At 35.4% G+C, this 24,178-nt stretch overlaps 1 protein-coding gene across 2 annotated transcripts in view; it reads left to right on the forward strand.

The window, feature by feature from the left end:
- The window catches only part of Col21a1 (collagen type XXI alpha 1 chain), a 126,002-nt gene extending 103,055 nt beyond the window's left edge, over positions 1-22,947 (forward strand). For both annotated transcript variants that reach the window (XM_033763410.1, XM_010628929.2), the window contains exons 20-29: positions 448-501; positions 2,318-2,389; positions 11,147-11,182; positions 13,723-13,767; positions 17,036-17,068; positions 17,677-17,823; positions 17,914-17,968; positions 18,436-18,636; positions 19,411-19,488; positions 21,507-22,947. In XM_033763410.1, the coding sequence (XP_033619301.1) occupies positions 448-501; positions 2,318-2,389; positions 11,147-11,182; positions 13,723-13,767; positions 17,036-17,068; positions 17,677-17,823; positions 17,914-17,968; positions 18,436-18,636; positions 19,411-19,488; positions 21,507-21,694 (909 nt within the window). In that variant the 3' untranslated portion in view covers positions 21,695-22,947. The remainder of the gene's footprint in view (positions 1-447; positions 502-2,317; positions 2,390-11,146; positions 11,183-13,722; positions 13,768-17,035; positions 17,069-17,676; positions 17,824-17,913; positions 17,969-18,435; positions 18,637-19,410; positions 19,489-21,506) is intronic.
- The last annotated feature ends 1,231 nt before the right edge of the window (positions 22,948-24,178 follow it).

Here is a 24,178-nt window from a genome sequence, read left to right on the forward strand (position 1 = left end):
TACATAGGGTAGAAATAAGGCAGACAGACTGGTAAACTTTAGGAAACTTCCAATTTAGCTATCATACCTCTTAAAAATAGCTATTTGCCACTTCTAGCCTACTTTTCCTTACCACTACAGATTTCAGTTTTAAAAGAAATTTTGTAAATGACTTTTGAAAAAATTAATGTAATCCAACCAAAAACATTTTGTCAAGTCTTAAGAGCTTTGTGTGCTTTAGTCTTAAATACTTAGTTTCAGACAATTGGAGAGGCGAAAATGTGTGATTTAAAAATATTCTGTTAAGTGTCTGCATCAGTTATATTGTTACTCATTCACTTATTTATTGAATTTTTCTGGGGTTGAGCTCCGGTTTTTGTGCTTGTGAGGCAAGCAGCCGCACCACTGAGCTGAATCCCCAGCCATTAATTTATTTTAATGATTCACGTGATTCTGGTACATTGGCAGGGGGGAAAAGGTGAACCTGGACTTCAAGGGCTCCCTGGGTCTGCTGGGCTCAAGGTAAGTGTGGTTGGATATGCTGGGAACACTGTCAAAGGACTGGAGCGTACACACCCCTCATCACTTTAGAAAACTATCATTTTGCATCTCTAAGAAAAAAAACAGATAGAATTTTTTTTTTTTTTTTGTACCAGGGATTGAACTCGGGTCCTTGCGCTTGCAAGGCAGGCCACCAAACCACTGAGCTAAATCCCCAGCCGCAAAACAGATAGAATTAAAGATTATGTGTATGAAAGATTAAGGTACACAAAAGGAAATGGTCAATTCAGGATTACTTTTTGTTTTTAGATATTATGTCATTGAGGAATAAAGATATGACATCTTCCCTGCCTTGAGTTTTGTGGAAATGGTAAAGGTGGGGCACTAATTTGAATATATTCTTTAGGATTATGTACTCTCTAAGAGCATACTGGCAACATTATGTTCCGTCTCTTACATATATATCCTAAATATTGTCAGTGCTTTTAAAAAACTTTTTTTTTTTTCCAAAAAAAAATCCTTACAGGAGAGTGGAGGGTAGGGAAATTCAGTTAATATAACTTATGTAATATTCTCTGCACTGGAAGCAGCTCAAGAATTTATTTATTTGTAAGACAATAATGTTATGTATTTATGAAAAGTAAATATGAACCTGCATATAATGTAGTACAAGGATGTGTGTGCCAAAATTGTGAAAATAAAATATTGAAGTTGTAAAGTAAAACAGTAGGAACTTTAATTAATAAAACATAACAAATCAAGACAGTTAAATATTCTGCTATAATTAAAAATCATTTTGTGAAAATATATATAATCCATTTGTCTTAGTTACTTTTCTTTTGTTCCTGAGGCAAACTACCTGACACCCAAGTTAGAGGGGAAAAGGTTTATTTGGCTCACAGTTTGTAGAAGTTTCAGTCCATAATCAACTGGCTCCAAGACAGAGCAGTAGAGGAGAAACAACAGTTCATGGTGGCAGCAGACAGAAAAAACAACATAGGACCTTAACAGTGTCTTTCTGCCCCTTTTGTCCCATCCAGACCACTGGAATTAGGGCAGTGCCAAGCCAGTCACACGCAGGTATCACAGACCCTTAATCCTAGCACCACACATTCCAGATTCAACCACCTCTGAAAAAGAGGTGAGCCTCATCCACATGAGGCTTTGGGGAGACATCTAAACGCAATATGTAACACCATATAAAGAACTTTGCAAGATTAGAAAGGATTATACAAGGGGCACATTTTGTTCATTAAATTGTGTATATGTTTGAGTTAGAAAACATACAACAAAATAATAATGGATAACATCAATCACTTTTATAAACTAACATTTATCAGTTTGTAGCAAAGGTTCTGAAAGGCAGCAATGTGAAAAATCCAATTTCAGGGAAAAAAGAAACCATTAGCAAATAGATAAACAAAAAAGGATGCTTGTGATTATTATTATTATTATTATTATTATTATTATTATTACTGGTACTGGGAATTGAACTTGGGTCCCTGTGCTTATGAGGCAGGTGGTGGCACCACTGAGCTACATCCCCAGCCCGTTGTGTTTATTATTTTAACTAAGCAACTGTTTATTTTACTAGTTATAATGTATAATAAAATACCACATATGTATAAAAGTTAAAAATGTGAATTTTTCAATTGGAAATGTAGGAAAAATATAGAAAATTTTATTCTTTGCAATTTTTATGGTTATAATTAAATGCCAAGCAAATTTTAACCATGTATTTTAAATTTGAGGTATTATGAAAAGATAAAAAAAAAAAAAACGGCATTTTTCAGCAGCAGTAGATCTGTAATCTCTTCAGAATTTCTGTGCTCCCTAGGGAGAACCAGGATCGAGAGGTCTTCCAGGAGAACCTGGATACATGGGTTTACCTGGGATTCAAGGGAAAAAGGTATGTGTTGCTTAGCAGATACTCTTAAGCCACTCTTAACAGACAGGGCATGCCATTTGTGGAATTAGCATACAAGGAATGCTTGCATCTGTAATGATGTGCCACCTTCTAGACGTGGAGAATGTGTATTGTGCTCAGCCCCACCATAATAGCTCTCAAATCTTCTGCATCTTGGTGTAGGAGCTGTCTCCTAGGGTGAAGACCTTGAAAGAAGCATGCATGTAGATCAGAGAATATATAAACATACAGTTAAGTGATATCTTGTAAACTCAATTTTTTTGCAGTCAATTCAAATGAGCCAAGATTTGTTTTTATTCAGTGTCAGGCACTCTTACTGAAATATGAATACCACACATTACCAGAAACTGGGACATAATTCTGAAACAATAAAAATTACACTCAGAATTTTTGACCATGAAGTTCCTATTTATGAAACAACTGTATTACACAGAAGTATACTGAAAATTAATATAAGCAGTTAAAAATATAAAACACGTATGCTCATTTAAAATGTTTTGGTTATGATGGTCGCACTTGGTACACTGAACCTTGTGTTTGGCCAACTAAAGGGAGGGACCTTGAGTCGTATCTTTGTAGATACTATTAATTACTTAAGAGCATTTAGAAACAAATGGTGCCCTTTTTGCTAAAGGAGCCCATGTAATTAAAAATATACACATTTCAGATTAAAAGTAATCATGCTGGCTGTCATTCTGGAAAGGGTCCAAATTGTTATGTCTCTATCTTCATTTTCCTAGCTGTTTCAATTTTCTACCATTTCACTCTTCTGTCCTCCGTGTATTATCTACTTCTCCTCTAGATTGTTACACAATAATTATTATTACTAGTGCATGTTTGCAGAACATAATTATATTCACTGTGGGGAGTTGGTGCATGTCCATAACTCATTTTGATTCTGTTTTTCATCCCCCCCCATGTCTTGGTCTCTTTTCTTTTTGCAAAAAAGCTATATGCCTGTTTACTATAATCTTTTACTTTGCTATTTATGTACATTTTGAGTATGATTCTTCACCTTTCTGTCCTGGGAACAGGAAGCAGCACTTACTCACATAGGCATGACTCTTGCAGCAATTAAATTTTAGTCTTAGTGAAAGTTAGGGAAATCTACTGTGAATATGTAATTGGGATTATGAGAATTTTCTTATTCAAAAACTTGTCAGTTAAAAGCAAATTTACTGTAAACATGAAATTTTCCTCTGATTAAATAGCATGGTGGAGAAGAAAGAATATTTGGAAATAGTGCCCAAGTTCCAACTTTGGGCAAGTGCTTACCTTTCCTGGTCAGGAGTTGCATATCTATAAAAATGAGGGCATTGTAGTACTTGGTCTCTCATTTCCTTTCTAGTTGAGAAATTCTGTGAAACTTAGTATTATGGAATATGGATTTTTCCTTCAAAAACACATCTTTAATCACACGTTCTCTAAAATATCATTTAAACAATATTGTATTTTACTTTGTCATTTTTTCCTATAAACTTGTGGCTACTATTAGCTTAATGGAAGATTTTCAGTTTGATTATATAAAACAGTGTTTGTCAAACAAGCCTTCTTTTGTTATTTTATTTAACCTCAGGTGGTGAACAATATAGAGAAGTGTTTTTGCTGGTAAAATACAGATTGTGAGGAATTTTCTTCTGAATATAGGAGCATAAGAGATTTTACTTTTTTTCAAGGAGATATAAAGGGATTTATTAAGTGGAATTAAAAGTACACACTGAAAGAAAATAGAGTATGGATCCCAGGGAGAGAGAGAGAGAGACAGAGAGACAGAGAGATAGAGAGAGAGAGAGAGAGAGAGAGAGAGAGAGAGAGAAAGAGAGAGAATACATTCCAGAGCTAGTAACATTTATGTGTAGTAGAAACCTGTAGAATTTGTGAATGTATAAAAAGTTTTGGCTTGGTTTACAGGAAAAAAGTAATGGCTCAGTATATTTTCTGTCTATCTGTTTTGTTTGTTTAAGACAGGTGATTTAAGATGATTGGCCTAAAAACATTTTTTGAAACTTTTTGAATCTGTTCTCTATTTTAAGGTCAATTTTCTGCCCTTTATCAACTAAGCTAATTTATTTATTTATTTTTTATTTTTCATTGTTTATTGGTACATTTTAGGTATACAGTACAGTTGCATTCATCTTGTACCTTTACATGACTTTTCTTGGTTCTTAGTTTTTCCATATTCCCCTGCCCTCCCTTCACCCCTCCAACCTTCCCTATTTACAAAAATTTTGTTTCTATTTTTTCCTCTCATATTTTTTCTTTTCCCTTCTTTCCTTTCTCCCTACCCTTGCCGCATCCCCTACTCCTTTAGAACTTTTCTTCCTATTTCACATTTTGATCCTTATTTACACTTTTAGTTTTTCACACCAGAGAAGCTAACTATTCGGTATTTACAAGTGTGACATTAATTTCACTTAAGAGTAAGGCCTCAGTGTGCACCCACTTAGCTATAAATGCCTCTAGTTTCTCATTCTTTATGGCTAGGTAGTGCTCCATTTTATTTAAAAAAAAAATCTTTATCCAATCTCTAGTTGATGGGCAATTGGGCTGTTTCCAAGTTTTAGCTATTACAAACTGTGCCACTATAAAACATGGGTGAGCATATATTACTATGCTATGATTCTTTTAATTCTTTTGGAAAGATACCCACCAGAGGAATAGCTGGGTCAAATGGGACTTCTAATCCTAGTTCTCTGAGGCATCTCCATGTAATTTTCTACAATGGTTGCACCGGTCTGCACTCCCACCAACAATGAAGATGGGTTCCTATCTCGCCACAACCCCACCAGAATTTTTTATTGTTTGATATCTTGATAGCAGCCATTCTTTCTGGAGTGAGGTGGTATCTCAGTGTTGTTTTCATCTGCATCTCTCGAATGACTAATGATGTTGAACATTTTTTCCATGTTTATTAGCTGCTTTTACTTCTTTGTCTGAGACATGTCTGTTTATTTCAGATGTCCATTTTTAGAGTGGGTCTTTATGTTTGGGCGAGGCGTCTGATTTTTTTTTTAGTTCTTTATATATTCTAGATAGTAGACCTTTGTATGACAACAGCTGGTAAAATTTTTTTCCCACATTGTGGGTTATCTCTTAGCTCTGCTTGTAATTTTTGTGGAAGTGAAAAAGCTTTTTAAACAGTTTTCCAAAAATGCATCGATCAGAAGTGGGAACAGTGGACATCCTTGTCTTTTTCCTGATTTTACCATGAAGGTTTTCAGTTTTTGACCATTTAGTATGAGGTTGGCTGTTGGTTTTTATGGATAGCTTTTATCAAGTTAAGATAAAGACCATCTATTCCAGTTTTCTGCAGGGTTTTTAATCCATGAATGGGTGTTCAATTTTGCTGAATGCTTTCTTTGCATCTATTGAGATGATCATATGTTTTTTGTCCTTAACTGTTAATATAGTGTATTACATTTATTGATTTATGTATGTTGAACCATCCTTGTATCCCTGGGATAAATCCAACTTGATCAGGGTGTATAATCTTCTTGATGACCCTCTGTGTTTTGTTTGCCTGTATCTTATTGAGGATCTTTGCATCTATGTTCATTAGGGAGATTGGCCTGTAGTTCTCTTTTGTTTGGGTCTTTCCCTGGTTTGATAATCAAAGTAGTACTTGCTTCCAGGAATGAATTTGGAAATACTGCTTCCCTTTCAATTTCACTGAAAAGTTTAAAGAGTAGTGGCAATAGTACTTTTCTAAATGTCTTGTAGAATTCAGCAGTAAAGCCATCAGGACCTGGGATTTTCTTTGTTGGTAATTTTTAATTCCATTTTGAATTTCACTGATTGTAATTGTGGTGTTTAGAATTTGTATATCTTCTTTGTTCAGCTTTAGTAATCATATGTATATAGGAATCTGTCCATTTCTTCTGTATTCTCCATTGTATTAGAGTGCAGGTTCTCAAAGTATTGATGATCTTCTGGATTTCTGCTGGATCTGTTGTGACTTCATCATTTTCATTCCTAATTGCATGAATTTGAGCCTTTTCTTTCCTTTCTTTTTTTTTGATAAGTTTGACTACGGGTTTATTGATTTTATTTATTCTTTCGAAAAACCAACTCTTTGACTAATTTTTTTTGTATCATTCTCTTAGTCTCCATTGCATTGATTTGTGCTGTGATCTTTATAATTTCCTCACTTGTATGATCTTTGGGTTTCTCTTCCTCTTCTATGAGCTTAAGATCCACCATTAAGCTATTAATTTGAGTTTGCTCTGCTTTGGTAGTGTGGACATTCACTGCTATGAATTTCCCATGTGAAATTTCTTTAATTGTATCCCCTAGACTCCTGTATGTTGTACTGGCATTATCATTAAATTGTAAATGCTGTCTAATTTCTTCTTTAATTTCTGCTGTGACCCATTGGTTATTCAGGAGAGTGTCATTCAATTTCCACGTGTTTGTGAAGTTCTTACCATTTCTTATACTATTGATCTCCAGCTTAATTGCACTATGGTCTGTTACTATACATGGGATAACTTCAATTCCTTTGCATTTACATAAACATGTTCTCTGAGCTAGCATGTAGTCTATTTTGGAGAATGATCCACATGAGCTGAAAAGAATGTGTATTCTGATTTTGTGGGGTAGAACACTCTATATATCTATTAAGTTCATTTGTTCAAAAGCTTGGTTCAGTTCTAGTGTTTTATTGTTGAATTTTAGTCTAGATGATCTGTCTATTTGTGACAGTGGGGTATTGTGGCCCCCACTACAATTGTATTAGTGCTTATTTGGTGTTTCATGTCCCTTAATATTTGTTTTGTACAGTTGGGGCATTAGTGTTTGATGCATATATATTTATGATTTTCATCTCTTCCTGTTGGTTTTTTCCCTTTATAGGGATGTAGTGACCTTCTTTGTCTCTATTAATTAGTTTTGGTTTGAAATTTACTTTATCTACAAATAAGATAGTTACTTCTGCCTTTTTCCAGTTTCATGTCACCTGTAGAACTGTTTTACATCCTTTTACTTTCATTCTATGAGTTTGTTTTTCAAGTAGGCATGTTTCTTTTATACAGCATATTGTTGGATTTTGTTTCTTAATTCATTCTGCCAGTCTATTTCTTTTGAATTGAGACACTGACATTGATGGTTATAACTGATATGTATTGACTTATCACTGTCATGCTATTTTCCTGTTGTTGGTTCTTTTTTATTTTTCTCCCTCTCCCTTTAAATTCTTGCCTATTGGATTTGCTCTGTTGGGACTCATGGAATTGTGATCTTCATTGTCTTTTTCTAGGATATATTTTTTAAATTGTTTGGAGTGCTGGTTTGGCATTCATGAAGTCTCTCAGATATTCTCTGTCATGAAAGTATCTTAGTTCTCCACTAATTTTGAAAGATAGCTTTGCAGGATACATCAGCCTTGGTTGCAGTTGTTTTCTTTTAAAGCTTGAAATACCTCACTCCAGGCTCTCCTTGACTTGAGGGTTTGTATTCAAAAGTTTGTCGTGATTCTGATGGCTTTCCTTTGCATGTAATTTGTTTCTTTTCTCTAACTGCTTGTAGTATTTTGTACCTCTGTTGGGTTTCCAGGATCTTGACTATTATATATCTATATGTAGATTTTTAAAATCATAATTATTTGGAGTTCTATATGTCTCACTTATCTGTATGTCAAGTTGTTTATCTCTGTTTGGGATGTTTTCTATCATTAATTCTGTGAACAGTTTTTTATGTCATTTGTGCTTTCTCCTGATTTTTCATGGACTCCTGTCAATCTTATATTATTCTTCTTTGTGTCATCTAGGAGATGTTGGATTGATTTCTCATGCTCCCTACTATTTTTAAGAGATCTCTCTTTTCATGGTCACTGACCACCATCCTGTCTTCTATATCTGAGATTCTGTCTTCAGATTGGCTCAGTCTGCTGTGTATACTTTTAATAGAGTTTTTAATCTCCTGGATATCTGTTTGAATCTGTTTCATGGATTCCATTTCTTTCTTATTTTGGGCATTCGTGGTTTCCATTTCTTTCAGATATAACTGAACATTCACAGCTTCCATCATGGTCCTGAACTCATCTGTTTTGTTTGTTTTTTAAATCTGTTTCTGTTCTAGAGTCTCTAATCATATCTTTTATTCTGCTCATCATCTCTGTAGTTATCTGGGAAATTATTTCTGTTTAGAATATTTCTAGAGCCTCATTCACCCTTTTTTAAAATTTTTACTTCCTGTGCTATCAGTTCAGCTTGTCCAGCTGGTTGATTATCAGACTTTTCCATCTTGTTTCCCCCAGAATTTGCCTTTGGTAAGCCAGAAGACTCTGTCTTGTTTAAATGTCTTTTCATTTCTATTATTGTTGTTGATATAGTCCTTAGGTTAATTCCTGGGTTGATACTTTGATTTTACTTATTTTAAGTATCTTTGTTGCTTGTATTTAAAACCCTTAAGGAATGATTGCTTCTCAGAGGTGCCTTCCAGATATAGCTGATCTTTAGGATTTGAGTCTCTAATGCATCTGGGGCAATCTCATTTTCATTATACCAGAACAGATAACTGATTAGATCACTCACAACACTAGCCCAAGTGTTACAGTCAGCGACAACAATAAAATCAAACACAGCTTAGAAAATGACATTTTGTGATAGTGAGTAATCTATCACCTTGAACTGTGTGAAATGATGAAATCGAAGATTAGCCCAAAATATGTTTATTATGAATAAATTGATCAATATAGTAACTTTACCCTTTGGGATGGTGGCTTAGAAGGAGTAAGGCTTTCTTATTATTATTCACTTTAAGGTTCCCTGTGCCTCTGCAGGGTAGTTAAGGGACAAGCATAGCCAGAAAGCCAGAGGTGGGTAGGGGGTTGGGTTGGCTTGTTGGAAGCACCCACGTAGCTCAGGTCCTCACTGGTCTGCTGGTATCAGGGAGGCCTGCGTGAGGGACGGGCTCATGCTGATGCAACTCCCATCCTCACCGGTCCTCTGGTGGTGAGGAGGTTACTTTGATTGTATCCTAAATGGCAGTCTTTAAAAGTACAATTTGTAAGTTACCATTTTTCCTTGTCTCTTTTCTACCTATCTTTTTTTCTTCTATCCTACTTATTCCCCCCACAATAGAGTTTGATCTTTTAATTTTAAGGGATGGCGAGAGCTGAACATCCATCTTCTTATTGCTGCTTCAGGCTGTAGGAGCTAGGGGGAAACTGAGCCTGTTGAAACCCAAAAGTCTCATTCTAACTGATATAAAGGAAACAATGCAAGATGGTTTTGTTATTTGATGAACCATCATTCTTTGATAGTATGGGAAACAGGATTAGCAAGTCATTGATGCTTAAGCTTCATTTTATAATCATATTAAGTAAGCAGTGGCCAAAAATTGAAGGTAGAATACTGATGAATAGTGGCTGCAAAAATGTGATGCAATTCAGACAGAATAATAAAGCATTTGACAGAAGCCTTTTATCTTTAATATTAACATTTTAAATTTTAAGTTATTTACCCAAGTACAATGGGTAAAGTTTGAGAACAGATAGACTCTTCTCTGTTTTGTCAATAAGAAATCCAGTTCCTCCTACTTTAATCATACAACCCTTCAAAGAATACACTAAATCAAGATATTTATGTTTCTGTGTAATCACTGGGTCATTAAAGTTCCCACTACAGGGCTCATAACCTGAGATCTCACCTCTATTCTGTAGACTTGAAAACTTTTTGTAAAGACTAGCTTCAGATAATATTCATATATGAATTTGGATTAGATAACAGATAACTGGTTTATACCACAAAGGAAATAGCATGAACCGAATACACTGAGAGAGACTGAGTGACACATTTTTGTAAGAGCTTGTGGGACTGAGACTCATGACTTCTTAAAGCTGTAGGTTAAGATGTTATAAATGTAACTAGAGACTGTCAATATATGCTGGTGCAGCATTTGAAGCCCCTTTTATAGCTACCTTAGTTTCCTCTATTTTCATGTTATTATTAATTATTCTATTTTGGTTATACTTTCCTGCTGGGTGTTTAAAATGAAGTCAAAGTCAGACTTGTATTAATTAAAATTAGTCTCTCTCTCTCTCTCTCTCTCTCTCTCATCTGTCTATCATCAGTCATAGTCAGAGATCCTTGGGGGTTACTTCTGAGACATGTAAGGAGCCTCTTAGCTCCTCTAGATTTTTCTTCTACCAAATGTATCATTTGCCAGGATGGGTCACAATGTTGCTTGACCATGCGGCTTTCCTTGAAAGTATGGAACAATCCCCGCTTTAGTTACCCTCCTTTGTGCGAAATGCACATTGGCTGACTCCTGTCCTCTGGGGTCCAACAATCCCCTAGCTGACTCTGGAGTTAGAGGCCCCTTTCGAGGGATACTATTATGTCCTGCATGACTTTGGAGGACACAGGCTAAACTATTGTCTATCCTTTTAGTATTGTCATTTTCCTTAGCTTTGATTTCCAAAGCCTCAGGTGTTAAACACCCAGAGGGTCAGGGACACCATTCTTGAAGTGGGACCAGTAGGTCTTAATCCTATTATATGTAATCTTTTATGAATATTGGACACTTTGAAATATCAAGTAGAACCAGACAACAGCTCTTTAAGAATAGCATTATGACATAGTATGCTTCTACTGTCTGCTCAAATGCTTACTGTGTTAGAAATCTGTATATATTTGTGGAAATTGCATAACATCTTATATTCTTTGCCAAAAAGAAACACTTATTCATAGGGATACTGAATATACTATATTATGATATATATTTACTACTTTTTTCCAGGGGGACAAAGGAAATCAAGGGGAAAAAGGCATTCAGGTATGTTGTTTTGCTTGGTTTTGTTTGTTTGTTTGTTTGTTTGTTTTTGGTTGTTTTTTTTGTTTTAGCATAGCAATAAAAGAAGAGCTTTTTTTCATATTCTTATATGGATTTTCCAATTTCTTCCTGTTTCATGGTTGGCACTAATCATTAAATCATATCTTTCTCCTTTTGCGACTGAGCTTTTTTAGACAACACCAGATCTAACTTTAAGGTTCTTTACCATTCTGTTGTCATGGAAAACTGGAGAACCAAATATTGCAACAAAGACATTAATTTGATTTCTCTTATCTATTTATATACTTAAAATGTGTATATTTCCACCCATGATTTGAAATAGCTTATGGCAAAAAGTTGGTAAGAAACCATTAATACCAAATATAAAGCATATCCAACCCATTATGGGGAAGAAGAATCATTCTAGAAAATTATATTATGAGAAAACCCAAGGGTGATTTAGAAAGGCACTGATTTTTGGATGTCTTAGCAACAAAGGCCAGTAGGTGAAACATGCTTCTACTTTGGAGGACAAAGTTAGTTTCACCAAAGTTAATTTAAGCAACTGTAGAATGTTTTTTTTTTCTTTAGCTGAATACTATCCATGGATAGAAAACTCTCAAGTGAGTCATTTATATATCTGTCGATAATTATATCTCTTGGTCTTTCAATCTTACAAGTTTTAAAGTTAAAAAAGTTTTCCAACCATCAATCACAAATATAGTTTTGTTTTGTTTTGTTTTTGGTACCGGGGAGCTAACTTGGGTCCTTGTACTTGGGAGGCAGGTGGCAGAACCACTGAGCCAAATCCCCCACCCACAAATGTAATTTTTAATAGTGATTTTAGTTTACAAAGTTCAGTTAAAAGGGATGAGATTCACTCCTCAGAGTAAGCTTAAAATTCAAAGAAAAACACTTGCAAACATTTCACAAATAGAACATCTTGGAGATATGGGAATAATGTAAAATTGAAGTAGTAATAGTAAAAATCTGCTTTTCATAGTCTCAAAAGCCTCTACTCGTGAATTTATGAAGTCTTTCACAGTGGCAGGACAAATTTCAGTTATGTATCAGACATTTTTCACTTAAAAGCTTAAAGTAGCTTTATAATATAATTACTTTAAGTTAATATTTTTTTCCCTCATTGCGTTTATTGGTACTTTTTAGGTACACAGTACAGTTACATTCGTCACTGGGATCGTGTACCTTTACATGACAGGTCTTGGTTCTCATTTTTTCCCCATGCCCCTGCCCTCCCTTCACCTGCTCCACCCACTTTAAGTTGATGTTGAAGTTAGGAGCAAAGTAAATTTTAAATGTTTACGAGCTCCACACCCATGTGTTCCAATTCCCATCTTAGTATATACATTTGAATGCTTCAAATGGACTCAAATTCAACATGTCTGGATTGACCACATGGTGCAGATTGACCGTCTTTCCTTCAGATCCACTCCCTACTCATACATTCTTTATCATGTAACTTGGTAGCACCCCCATGGTACTGCCATAATACAAGCCACCCTAAAACCAGGTGTCTTTCACATCCAGTCATTCAGTCAGTCTAAATTCTCTCACGATCTTGGCTCCTTCTCCCTGTCCTCATTGGCCCAATCACTGCCTGTTAGGGATCCTAGTTCTGTGCAATATTTTCCTAACTGATCTTCTTGAGTCCAGTCTACTTTCTTTCCCCCAGACTTTTGCCAATAGGTAGTGGCTAAGCCATGTGTCTGCCTAAGAATCCTTTCATACTCTTCATCTAGTTCAGGATATTCGAACTCATGAAGTGTCTCCTGGCTTGACTGACTCTTCTTCTTTAGTGTTATTTCCTGCCTGTCTTCCCATCACTGTCTACTCTTGTTCAGTGTCTATGTTCAAAAGAATCCGCTTGCCTTTGCCCTGGCCTGAGCTTCCTGGTACGCCCAATGGCCAACTCTTAAAGAGCCTCCAAGCCTGTTCTCAAGGCTATTATATTTCCTGCCCTCTCTGTCAGATGCCCTTTCCTGAGTCCCAGTGGTATTCAGCCCGATATTTAATTGTGTATTGTATACTTATGACACTATTTTTCTCCTTTTTGCTTTAAATTCTATCTTGTCTATCACAGAATAAGTAACTTGAAAGCAACAATGATACTTTTATAAGTGTCTTGATTTTAAAGATCTTCATTCAAGTGTTTTCTCTCTAATATAATAGTATTTTTTAATTTTAAAAGAAAAAGTTTAAAATTCAATACTGAACTTATTTTATATCACTTACAAATTGTTAAAATGTCTCCATCAGTTGGATCTTAAAACTATTTTTATGCTACTCATATGGACTAGGCAGATATCTGAAATTATTTGCATGTTTCCCAGCAGTCAGTAGTTGTCTCTAACTGTAAAGTTAGATTGACTTTCCTCTTTTTTTTCTCCTCTGAGTGATTTTCTCATTTAATTTACATATTCACATCACTGCTCTTGTGAGACTTCAGGGTAATACATAATTTATATGGTGTATATGTACTATAGGTATGCAGATTAATTAATAATTTTTATTCAATTTTAAAGGGTCAAAAGGGAGAAACTGGAAGACAAGGAATTCCGGGACAACAGGTATTTTTATTTTAAAAAGTAAAATAATCACTTACTTCATTCAGTGGCCCATGCTGAGAGGTTACTTTTAAATAAACATATGTGGAGAAAAGGTAGGTTTGTCATGTTTTTTAATTAAACATACAAAGATAGAAATTTTAAGTGGATGATAGTAATAGTGGTTTTCGTTGTTTTATATTTTCATTTTCCCTTACCGATAACATTGGTGGCTCTAAAGTTTGGTTTTTCAATGCTTTCTTCCAGCCAAGGAAGTGACTCAAAGTAGAAACTCCTGCCCATTTCTTGGAGCAGTTACTGGTCAGAGGCAGCACAGCATCTTCAATTCTGCCATATACTCTTGATTTTTGTCTTGAAATGTGAACATTTGGAACCACATATAGTGAAGGAATGTATTTGTTTCCCTCTAGTTTGTTAAAATATGTAATTTACTACTCTGGAGAGTTACAAAAATGGACTGTGTTGAGAAACAGATATGTAATAAGGTTGTTTTGCTTCTCCCCTGACTAAACTCTCCTATTAGGTAATGTCCTAGAGAGATTGCCATGTGGCATCCAATTTGAGTCCAAGCCAAAGGCAAAGGATGTTAGTACTCGTGTTTGCTCTAGCTTCAGAGTGTTGAGCTGGGTCCCGCTGGTCTGGATTGGAAGGGTATGCTGTACATTCAAGTTCTCCCCAGGAGCAGACTTCTTACTCTGAGTGTGTGTGGGGAAGGGAGCAGATTGAGCAATACCTCAGCTCTGGGGATAAAATGATGTAGCAGTGTCCCCAGGGAAAGACATATCTTGGGAGACTATAGAACAGCCCCTTGGGCCCCATATGGCCTCAAGGGTTGTCTGTAATGTAGCATGGAAGACAAGGATACGTATCAAGGAGTTGAGAAATTAAAAAGCTAACAATAGGAGCAAAAGTCACTGAGAAAGCAGAGGTGAATTGCATTTCGTTATGTGCAAGCATATTCAGTAAAAAATGTCTTAAATTTTGTGGTCCGTAACTTGACTCAGACCTAATTAATGACACAACCAACTCTATCCTGTACTTCTCCCTGGTGAGACAAATGATTCTCTCAGTTTTCTTAAATTAATCATATGATATCTTTAAATAGCTCTTCTTATAGGACCTCCACCCCTTATCCATTCAGTCTCCACAGCTCAGACCTTTCACCAGACTGTTGTAATAATAACTCTCTGCAAGGACATGTGCTTTAAATTTGAGCTCAGACTTAGCTCACTGGCTTCAGGATGATTCTGCTTCCAAAATCCCATTCAAGTGTGGTTTTGGTTCTCACTTCTTAAGAAAAATATCCTACTTTCCTAAGACAGAATTTGAGTTCTTTGAACAACTTCTGCTCTGGATTTGTTGCAGGCCATGCTTCCCACAGTCAGGAACTGAGCCTCAGTGGAGTAACCAAAGGTCCAAGCACAGTTGCCTTGCAGCAGCTGACTGGTCCTCCCCATCTCTTCACATAAACCATCTTAGTTACAGGCCCATCTTAATTTGGGATATGCTAGGGTCATATTTTCTGGGCCTTTTTTTAATGAAGAGAGTCCAAGTGAATGTTTCAGGAAATCATCTTAATGGATTCTCAGATGACAGCTGTTTCCAGTTTCAGCTCTAATTCATTCCCATCCTTAGAATTTACTATTTTATCTTTCTTCTGGCATTTGTTCCAGTTGTAGGTTTATGCCTCATAGGAATCTCCTCTGCATTTCTTTAGAAATAAACTTCACTATTTCAAGAACCACCTTACTTAGAGTGTTTTACTTATAAGAGGTTGAGTATCCCTTTGGGGAAATGATTAGAAACAAATATGTTTCAGATTTCAGAGTTTTAAAAGAGTTAGAATATTTGCATATATGTAGATCTATAGACATCTGTCTCTTGGAATAGGACTCAAATATAAGCATGAAATTCATTTATATTTTATAACATCTTAGCTACAGTGCTTGGATGCTTTACATGATGATAATTTACCTCTTGTAGGGGAGTAATTGTATAGAATATTTTAAGTAAATTTGTCCATAAAACAAAGTTTTACATGTAAGATTAGATGTGGAATTTTCCATTTATGGCCTCATGTTAATGTTTTAAAAGTTTCAGATTTTAGAATACTTTAGATTTAAATTTTCAGATTAGAACTACTCAACCCTTAATAGATTTTTATATGAAAACTAAATGTTTAGTATATTTATTCTCATGTTTTAAGATGAGAATCTACCCTTTTTGTGACATTAATCTTTCCTTCATTCAGTTTGGATATTGGATATCCAGATTTAAAGGACCAGCAAATCAAAAGATATGCCTCTACTCAAACATAATGTGAAATGTTATATATTAAACTTTATGTTTAATTGCTTAATAGCAATTATAATTTTAACATTGAATGATGAAACACCACCTGTGTGTGTTTCCTGGGTGATTTTAAAGCCTAAGTGTACAATACATTTGAAACATAGTTCTTATAAATATGTCTTAAAACAAATACAAGAAATAGAGAAAATAGATAAAAGATAAGTGGGAAAAATTTTCACTGATCCAACTAGTTGTATCTAGTAATTAAAATGGTGAATAACTTCATGTATTGGCTCCCTACTGTTTATAACACTGGGGAAAATATTTTACATAATAGTACTTCTCTGATCTCTTAATTAGCAGCAATGAGTAGTCTGCCTACAGGAAAAGTAGACATATTTTCTCTAATTAATCACTTGTACTGTTGTCATACTTTATCCTTTATAGTTTTCAATCAAAATTTAATTTTGGGGGCTGGGGATTTAGCTCAGCAGTTCGGTGGCCTTCCTTGCAAGCACAAGGACCTGAGTTCAATCCCCGGTACAAAAAAAAAAATTAATTTCGGTGCATGACCTTAGAAAAATAGGACTGCTTGTTTTAATCATGGGACAAAAGGGTAAATATACCTTACACTTACTCTGATTTTTTCATTTTCCTTAAAAGAGTAATATATTTTATGTCCAGTATAATCACATTGTAATCTACATGATTTGACCTGCAACACAGAAAAATTTCATTTGATAATAAGATAGTTACAGAAATTAAAATATCTGTACCACATAATATTTTGGCATTAGGCTTCTCTAAAACAGCTAAAAAAGATTTCTTATATAGGTATTTCTGGGATGAATTCTATCAATAATCACTGAACTGGAAATTAGAGTTTGAATTAAAGTTAAATACACAATAAAAATTGCATGCCACATCATTAATACTGGTGCTTACATATTTATTACAGTTTTTCTTCTTATTTTTCAAGGGAATTCAAGGCCATCAAGGTGCAAAAGGAGAGGTATGTTTGTTCACGTCTAACTCTCCCTTTGCTCAGTCCTGCATTGCATCAGTTTTCAATACTGTATAAATAAATCTAGCTTTTGATGTTTTAAACAGGAAATATCTTCAGTAGGAGTTACTACTGAGTGATTATCAGTGATACTAATTAGTGAATTTTAAAGTGTGGATATTTATACTTAATTAGATATGAAATATGTGTTTGGCAATATTATTAGTTCTTCTCAACTGACCCTTGAATTTTTCTGTATACTTTTCAGTAAAGACTACTGTGCATCTCTGTGTTTGTGTGTCCTACTGGAGCACAAGCTCCTTGGAAACAGGACTCTGGTGTGTCACTAGTGCATCTCTAGCACTGTGCTTAACGGCTTTTGCAACACACTCATTAAACAATAGATGTCAGTATGTCTGGGTGGCTGGGTGAATGGATAAATGACAGTTCAGATGATAAATTTCCTTCCAGGTCAATGATGGAAATTATCCTTTATTCCTATATAACTTACGTACACATGATATATATCTTTACTCATTTTCTCAAAGACATTTATGATGTAATTATACCTTCTGAAATACTTAAATAGAACTTATAAAGATATATTCTGGCTTTAGCGAGGTGAAAAAGGAGAACCTGGTATTAGAGGTGCCACTGGACCAAAAGGAGAGTCTGGGATGGATGGCGTAATGGGGCCTGCTGGTCCCCAGGGGCAGCCTGGGGAAGCAGGTCCTCAGGGACCTCCAGGATCGGATGGAAAGCCCGTATGTACTCCACTTCTTTCACAGTTTTTGTATTTCAATTGCCTTTTGCTCTGTTTCTATATATATATAATCCCTCATAATTTGATACAGGGCAGAGAATTTTCAGAACAATTTATTCGGCAAGTTTGCACGGATGTACTAAGAAGTAAGTATCAAGCATAGTTTTTCATAACCTTTTCAAAGTATAAAAGTCATACAGATTATTAGTAGAAACCATTTATAAACCTCTGTTTTTCATAAACATTTTTATAAAGATAGCATATTATTTGTACCCATAAATTTTAATAAAATAATTTATAATTATTCCACTATTAATTAAATTTTTGTAATATTACCTTGACAATTTAATTCATAAATATGGATTTCTATCATTTAATTTATCAATTTATTTTCAGGGACACTTTCATTTTCTCCAAGTAATTGCTGTAATAAAATTATTGCATAGAGCAATGACTGTTTTACATATACTAGAAATAAAATTACTGGCCAAGGGATATGCACGCGTGCAGTGATCACAGATTTTTTTTCTATATATTTAAAAAGTGATGAGACATGGTGTTAACTATGCCTAACCAGTTAAACATAAAGGATGGTGTTTCTTTGTTCTTAAAGCTCAGCTACCAGTCTTCCTCCAGAGTGAGAGAATTCAGAATTGTGCTCACTGCCAGCTGCAACGTGGACCCCCTGGTATCCCTGGGTCACCTGGTCCCACAGGCCCAGAAGGTCCCCGAGGATTTCCGGGTTTGCCAGGGAGAGATGGTGTTCCCGGATTAATGGGTACTCCCGGACGTCCAGGTGCCAGAGGGTTAAAAGGTAGTCACTGTGTTTGAATACAAGAATGACACTTTTTGCATTCACACCCTATGTTCATTTAGAAGGCAAAAGTTCATCTTTGTTTTCCTGATGGAAAGGTTTTTTACAAATCCTTAGCCATTTAAGTAATTTGTCAACTGAGTTGTAAAGCAGTTCTATTCTGTTTTCTTGAAGCAATATTCTCAAGCAGTGATTAAAATGATGAACATGTGAAGTTACAGATGTTAACAATGCATTCAGAAATTTGATTTGAGTCCAAAAAGTTCTTTATATAGAAAGTCACAGACACTGTTTTCTTGTATTTCATTTTGATAACTTTCTACCCTGTTACATTATACAAAAATTACCTTCTATTTCAGCAGAAATAATTTTGTAACCAAACTTCCTAATAGCCTGCAATTACTGCTCTTTGCCCTTGAAATTTTCTGGAAAATGTTGCTTGATAATTCTCCCTTTTAAAATACTGTATGAACAATTCAGATATTTCATGAGAATAATTAAAAATCCAGTATGATTATCTCAAAAGATGAATAATATGTAACTATTGGCTTTTAAAATATTTAATTCATTTAAGTCTTTCATTGAGAGACTACAGATGAGCCTAGAAATGTTTGCTTAAAAATTCTGTTTCTCATTGGTATTAAAAAAATGATCAAGTGCTTTAAATATATATTTATTTTTCTTTTGATGCCTCTATTAACAACTATGCAACAGTCTAGGATCCAGTGATTTCCACAGGAAAATCAGCTTACTTAAATGTTTGATACTCCACAGGTCTCCCAGGAAAAAGTGGGGCAAAGGGAAGTCAAGGGTTTGGGTATCCTGGAGAACAAGGTCCTCCTGGCCCCCCAGGTAAGTACTGCTGTTGGTTTTTGTTGTTAAAATTATTTCCCTAAGTTGCCTAGGCTGCTCTTGAATTCTTGGTTCAAGCAATCCTCCTGTAACAGCCTCCCAAGCAACTGGGACCACCTGTGTACACCATCTGGCTTGCTGCAGATTTTGTTTTAAGCAAAATATTTAGAAATCTTTGTCAAATAATTTGAAACCAAGAATGTATCTTCTTGAGTGATGCACATTTAAAATATTGAGGTTTACGTTTGCATACGAGTGCGGATACAAATTAAAACCCGAACCGACCTCATCACATGGCACCCCTGAATGTTGACAATGTGAGGAATGCTTTGTCTATAGAACATGCCACTTCTGGGCTGAAAAGCTGGGGAAGAAGCTTAATTTTCGTTTGGCATAGATTAGGAAAATTTAAGAAACTAAATGTGCCGAAGACTCTTACTGGCCTCAGTGGATGAAATGAGCTGATAGTGTAAATTCAGATTTAAGAATTATCTGAATCTTGGTCTGTGTAGATTTACAATCTACACTATTAGAAAAGCAGACAGCTTTTACAGTTCCATATGTGTACGCAGTCTCCCCACATCCATTAATTACTGAACTTTGTAAAATGGCATTGTAACATTACAATAATGTTTTGTTGCACCAATTTTATAAACTTTACAGTGCAATACTTGTTACTTTTCTGAGGCAAACCAAAGGTATATTTCTTAAAGTTTTTGCTGCCTTCTTTAGCAGGATTTGATGGATCTTTTATACATTTGTAATGTAAAAAAATCAGATTGCAAATTCTTTTAAAAATCTTAAACCATGTACCAACTGTTTGGTTGAAATTGTGTAGGGTAAGTGTAATTGCATTCTCTTAACCAGTATGAGTGTATTTCTGTAAGCATAGTTATGTCGAAATAAAGTTGTGAAAGAGCAAAAAAAAATATTGAGGTTTAGCTATTGTAGTTTTTCCCATATTATATTTGTGAATTATTTAGGATCCTCCCTTGCTTGTCTTTTAGTCTACTCTCTAGTTCTTTGATCAATCCTTCCTAGCTAGAGTATAACGTTACTTAATTTTTATGACTTTTGGGGAAGCAGAATAATGCTTTACTCAGAGAGAATAAAGGGAAATTTAAGTAACTTCTGTTTGTTGTGCTGTTCAGTTTTGCCATGATTCAGCTTCCTTGTTTGCAAGATGAAGACAGTAGTGGCATGGTTCATGGTATTACTGAATGACGGAACAGTAGTCATTGTCATGTTTTCAATAACTGTTTGATGGCATTATTTTAGATAACTCATTAAGCTTTGAGTGGATCAAATGAGTTAGTGCTTAAAAGAATACCTACAATCTTGCTTTAGTGCCAAATATTTCCTAGTGGTACATAGTGGTAATAACAGTAGGGAGTACTAGGGAGTGCCTCAAAGTATTCTGCTCTGTCCTCAAACCTATTTCGCTTTTGTTTGAATCATCAATTTTTAAATTTTAGCATTACTATCCTAAATTATATCACTTTCCTTTTAATTGAGCTAACCAGGTTACGGTTGTCAAATGACTGCTTTAACACCTATAGTGATGTCTGTTATGAGAATGACAATGCATTTAGAAACAGAATCAAAGTACTATTTATAATGAAAGTAGTCATTTTTACAGCAAATATGGCACGGAATGGCATCTTTAGAGTTTTGGCTTACCTCCTATCACATGCTAATTTAATACAACATGGACAAAAGTTAGGCTGAAAGGGAGAAATAAATTAGGACAATCTACAAATTGGAATGTTGAAATGTTAGCTCATTTTAGTCATATTATGATTGCTATATTAAAAAGCTGTCTGTTTTTACAAATATTGTTTTTTTTTTATGATGCTCTTCAAATTGGAAAGTATGTAGAATTAGCAAGAGAAATAATGCAAGTGAATAAAATGTTCAAGAGGGTTATTTTTGGGTTGAATATCTTGCAGAATCAGCTATTTGACCATCAGTGACCACAGGTCTCTGTTCATGTACTGTGAATGTCTGTTCTACCTTAGGTCCAGAGGGTCCTCCAGGAATAAGCAAAGAAGGTCCTCCGGGAGACCCAGGGGTGCCCGGCAAAGATGGAGATCATGGGAAGCCTGGGCTCCAAGGGCAGCCGGGCCCCCCTGGCATCTGTGATCCGTCTCTGTGTTTCAGTGTGATTGTCGGAAGAGATCCATTCAGAAAAGGGCCAAACTACTAGTTTCTGTTGCCTCATTCAGCGACCGAGGCATGGTGCTTTTCTTTGTGGTCTTTTGCATCTCAGGAAGATAAATAACAGTAATCCCTTGAAGAAAAACTAAAGTACCTCGGTGTTTTTATTTTTTTCCATAAGGAAAAAATAAATAAAAGGTCACATGTACTGATTGTAAAGGCTCTTCAGTAATTTGGAGCCTTGAGATTAGTAGCATTAATTAAATCTCAAGGGTTTCTTCATTTTAATCCAAGTTAAACATAAAAATCCACCTTGACATGTTAGCTAGTTGATTTCAGTCACTGTGAAATGCTTCACAACCAGTCTCCATGTAGTAGAGATTAGAGTTCAAGTTCATATCTGGGTGTATTTTCTGTTGCCTAGCTCATAGCTCATGTGTCTACATTTCACATAACATATCTGGACATTGGAATGAAGATCAGGGTTGATATCAGGTGAAACAGATGGGACAATTGGGCTTCTGTATCTGTAGGTGCTGCCACCACGGATTCAAACAACTGCTGATTTAAAAAAAAAATTAGGTTGTGTCTTTGTGTACTGAGCACGTACAGACTTTTCTCTGGATATTATTCCCTAAACAATACAGTGTGCCTATTTGCATACCATTTACATTGCCTTAGGTACTGTAAGTCATCCAGAGATGATTATTTAAGTATATGGGAAGATGTGCATAGGTTAGCTGCAAGTGCTATGCCATTTTCTAGGGGGGTGTTAAACATCTGCAGATTTGCTTTTCCAAAGGTGGGGAGAGGTCAGCAGCAGCCTCCCTGTGACACTGAGGAACTACTGTGTAGCCTTATGAGTCCCTTACTCCAGTGTCTGTGGCTGGAATTAGTGGACTGCGTGCTGTTCAGTGTTTTCAATATCACCTCTGCATACGATTAGTGTGTTTGACAATTTCATCTGAAACTCTAAAAGGATGATTATGGTAAGAAAGAATAGCCATTCCACGGAAGATGTTAAAATTATCTAACATTAAACATGCTTTAGGAAAAAGTCTTAATGTACGATATATTCAAAAAATGCATGTTCAACAGTTCTAAAAACTTCATACTTGCTAAATAATTGAACGTTGCTGTATGCCTTCATTTCATTTCACTTATTATATGTCTATGTTCATATATGTCATCTTTCCATTGTAGCAAAGCTAATGGCGATAAATACTGTATTTGAAAGGAATAGTTATTCCACAAATCTTAGTATGTTTTGTATCTTCAGCAGACTAAAATATTATGAACAGTCTTTGCGCACTGTATGTAACACTTTTGTAAGAAAGAGAATTTGAGATATTATGTCTTTGTCATGCTTAAAATTTTGTTACACTGCTTGTTATTCAGAGTACAATAAAGTCTTGTATGAACCTCATTGTAGTCCTTGTTTATATTTAATGTTAGCAATGGTTGAGTTCATCATCCATATCACATTGTCATATATTCAATAGATATAATTTATTAGGTTGTTTACCCATTCTTAAATGTTTGATTCATCTGAAATAAGAACTTACAAATTGAGTTGGTGTGCTGCTTGCATGAGCAGTCATAACTTGCTTTCATCTTCTACCACCTGGTGGTGTTTGAGAAGATTTAGGTCCATAGAGCTTAGTAGCCAAATAAACATAAAGTCTGTTTTCATGTTCAGCTTCGGCAAAGTGCCATTTCTCTGCTGAGGCCTAAAAATCCTACTCTGCCTGTTCTAATTACGGCATTTAAGCGGACCCTTGACTTACGAACTCAGTTTGTTCTTGTGGACTGGTTGTAACTCAAGTTGGTCAATTGAAGGCCTAGACTCCTCTGAGTAGCCTTCAAAGTCTCTCTCCTATACACAGGCAGATCTCAGCCTCCTTAGAGAGACATCGTCCCAGGATTTCTCAATTAATCCCACATAGGAAAGGATGTTGCAATGTTCCTTCCAGAACTCTAAGGGCAAAATCTGTATCTGAGACCATTTGGAATCTCAAGTGGCTGGAATTTAAGTCCTAGCTCAAGACTTTGTTAATAAGTTAACACTAAAATTCTGGTCGTAACAGAAGTTGTTTGTACGACAGGCTGCTTGTAACTTGAGGGTCCATCTAAGACCTTGTAGTGAAGCAAAATGAAGTATTTGGTATCATCCAGCCAACATTTATTACATAGCTGTCAAGTGCCAGGGATGCAGTGGCAATATAGTTAGAATACGGCTAAAGTAACTTACATCTAGTGAGACGCAGGTCAGAAAACAGGTGATGTGGGCCAGGGATTTAGCTCAGTGGTTCGGTGGCCTGCCTTGCAAGCACAAGGACCCAAGTTCAATCCCCGGTACCACAAAAAAAGAAAAAGAAAAGAAAGAAAACAGGTGATGTGAGTACATTCAAAGAAACAATGTTGGAGTCCCCCTCCCTTTGTACTTATATTTGGAGATAGGGCTTTAGGAGATAATTAAGATTAAATAAGATCATGAGGAAGGATCCTAATTAGATAGGATAGGACTTGTGGC

Source organism: Fukomys damarensis, unplaced genomic scaffold, assembly GCF_012274545.1.
Source record: "Fukomys damarensis isolate Sample0158 unplaced genomic scaffold, DMR_v1.0_HiC HiC_scaffold_14, whole genome shotgun sequence".
Taxonomy (NCBI): domain Eukaryota; kingdom Metazoa; phylum Chordata; class Mammalia; order Rodentia; family Bathyergidae; genus Fukomys; species Fukomys damarensis.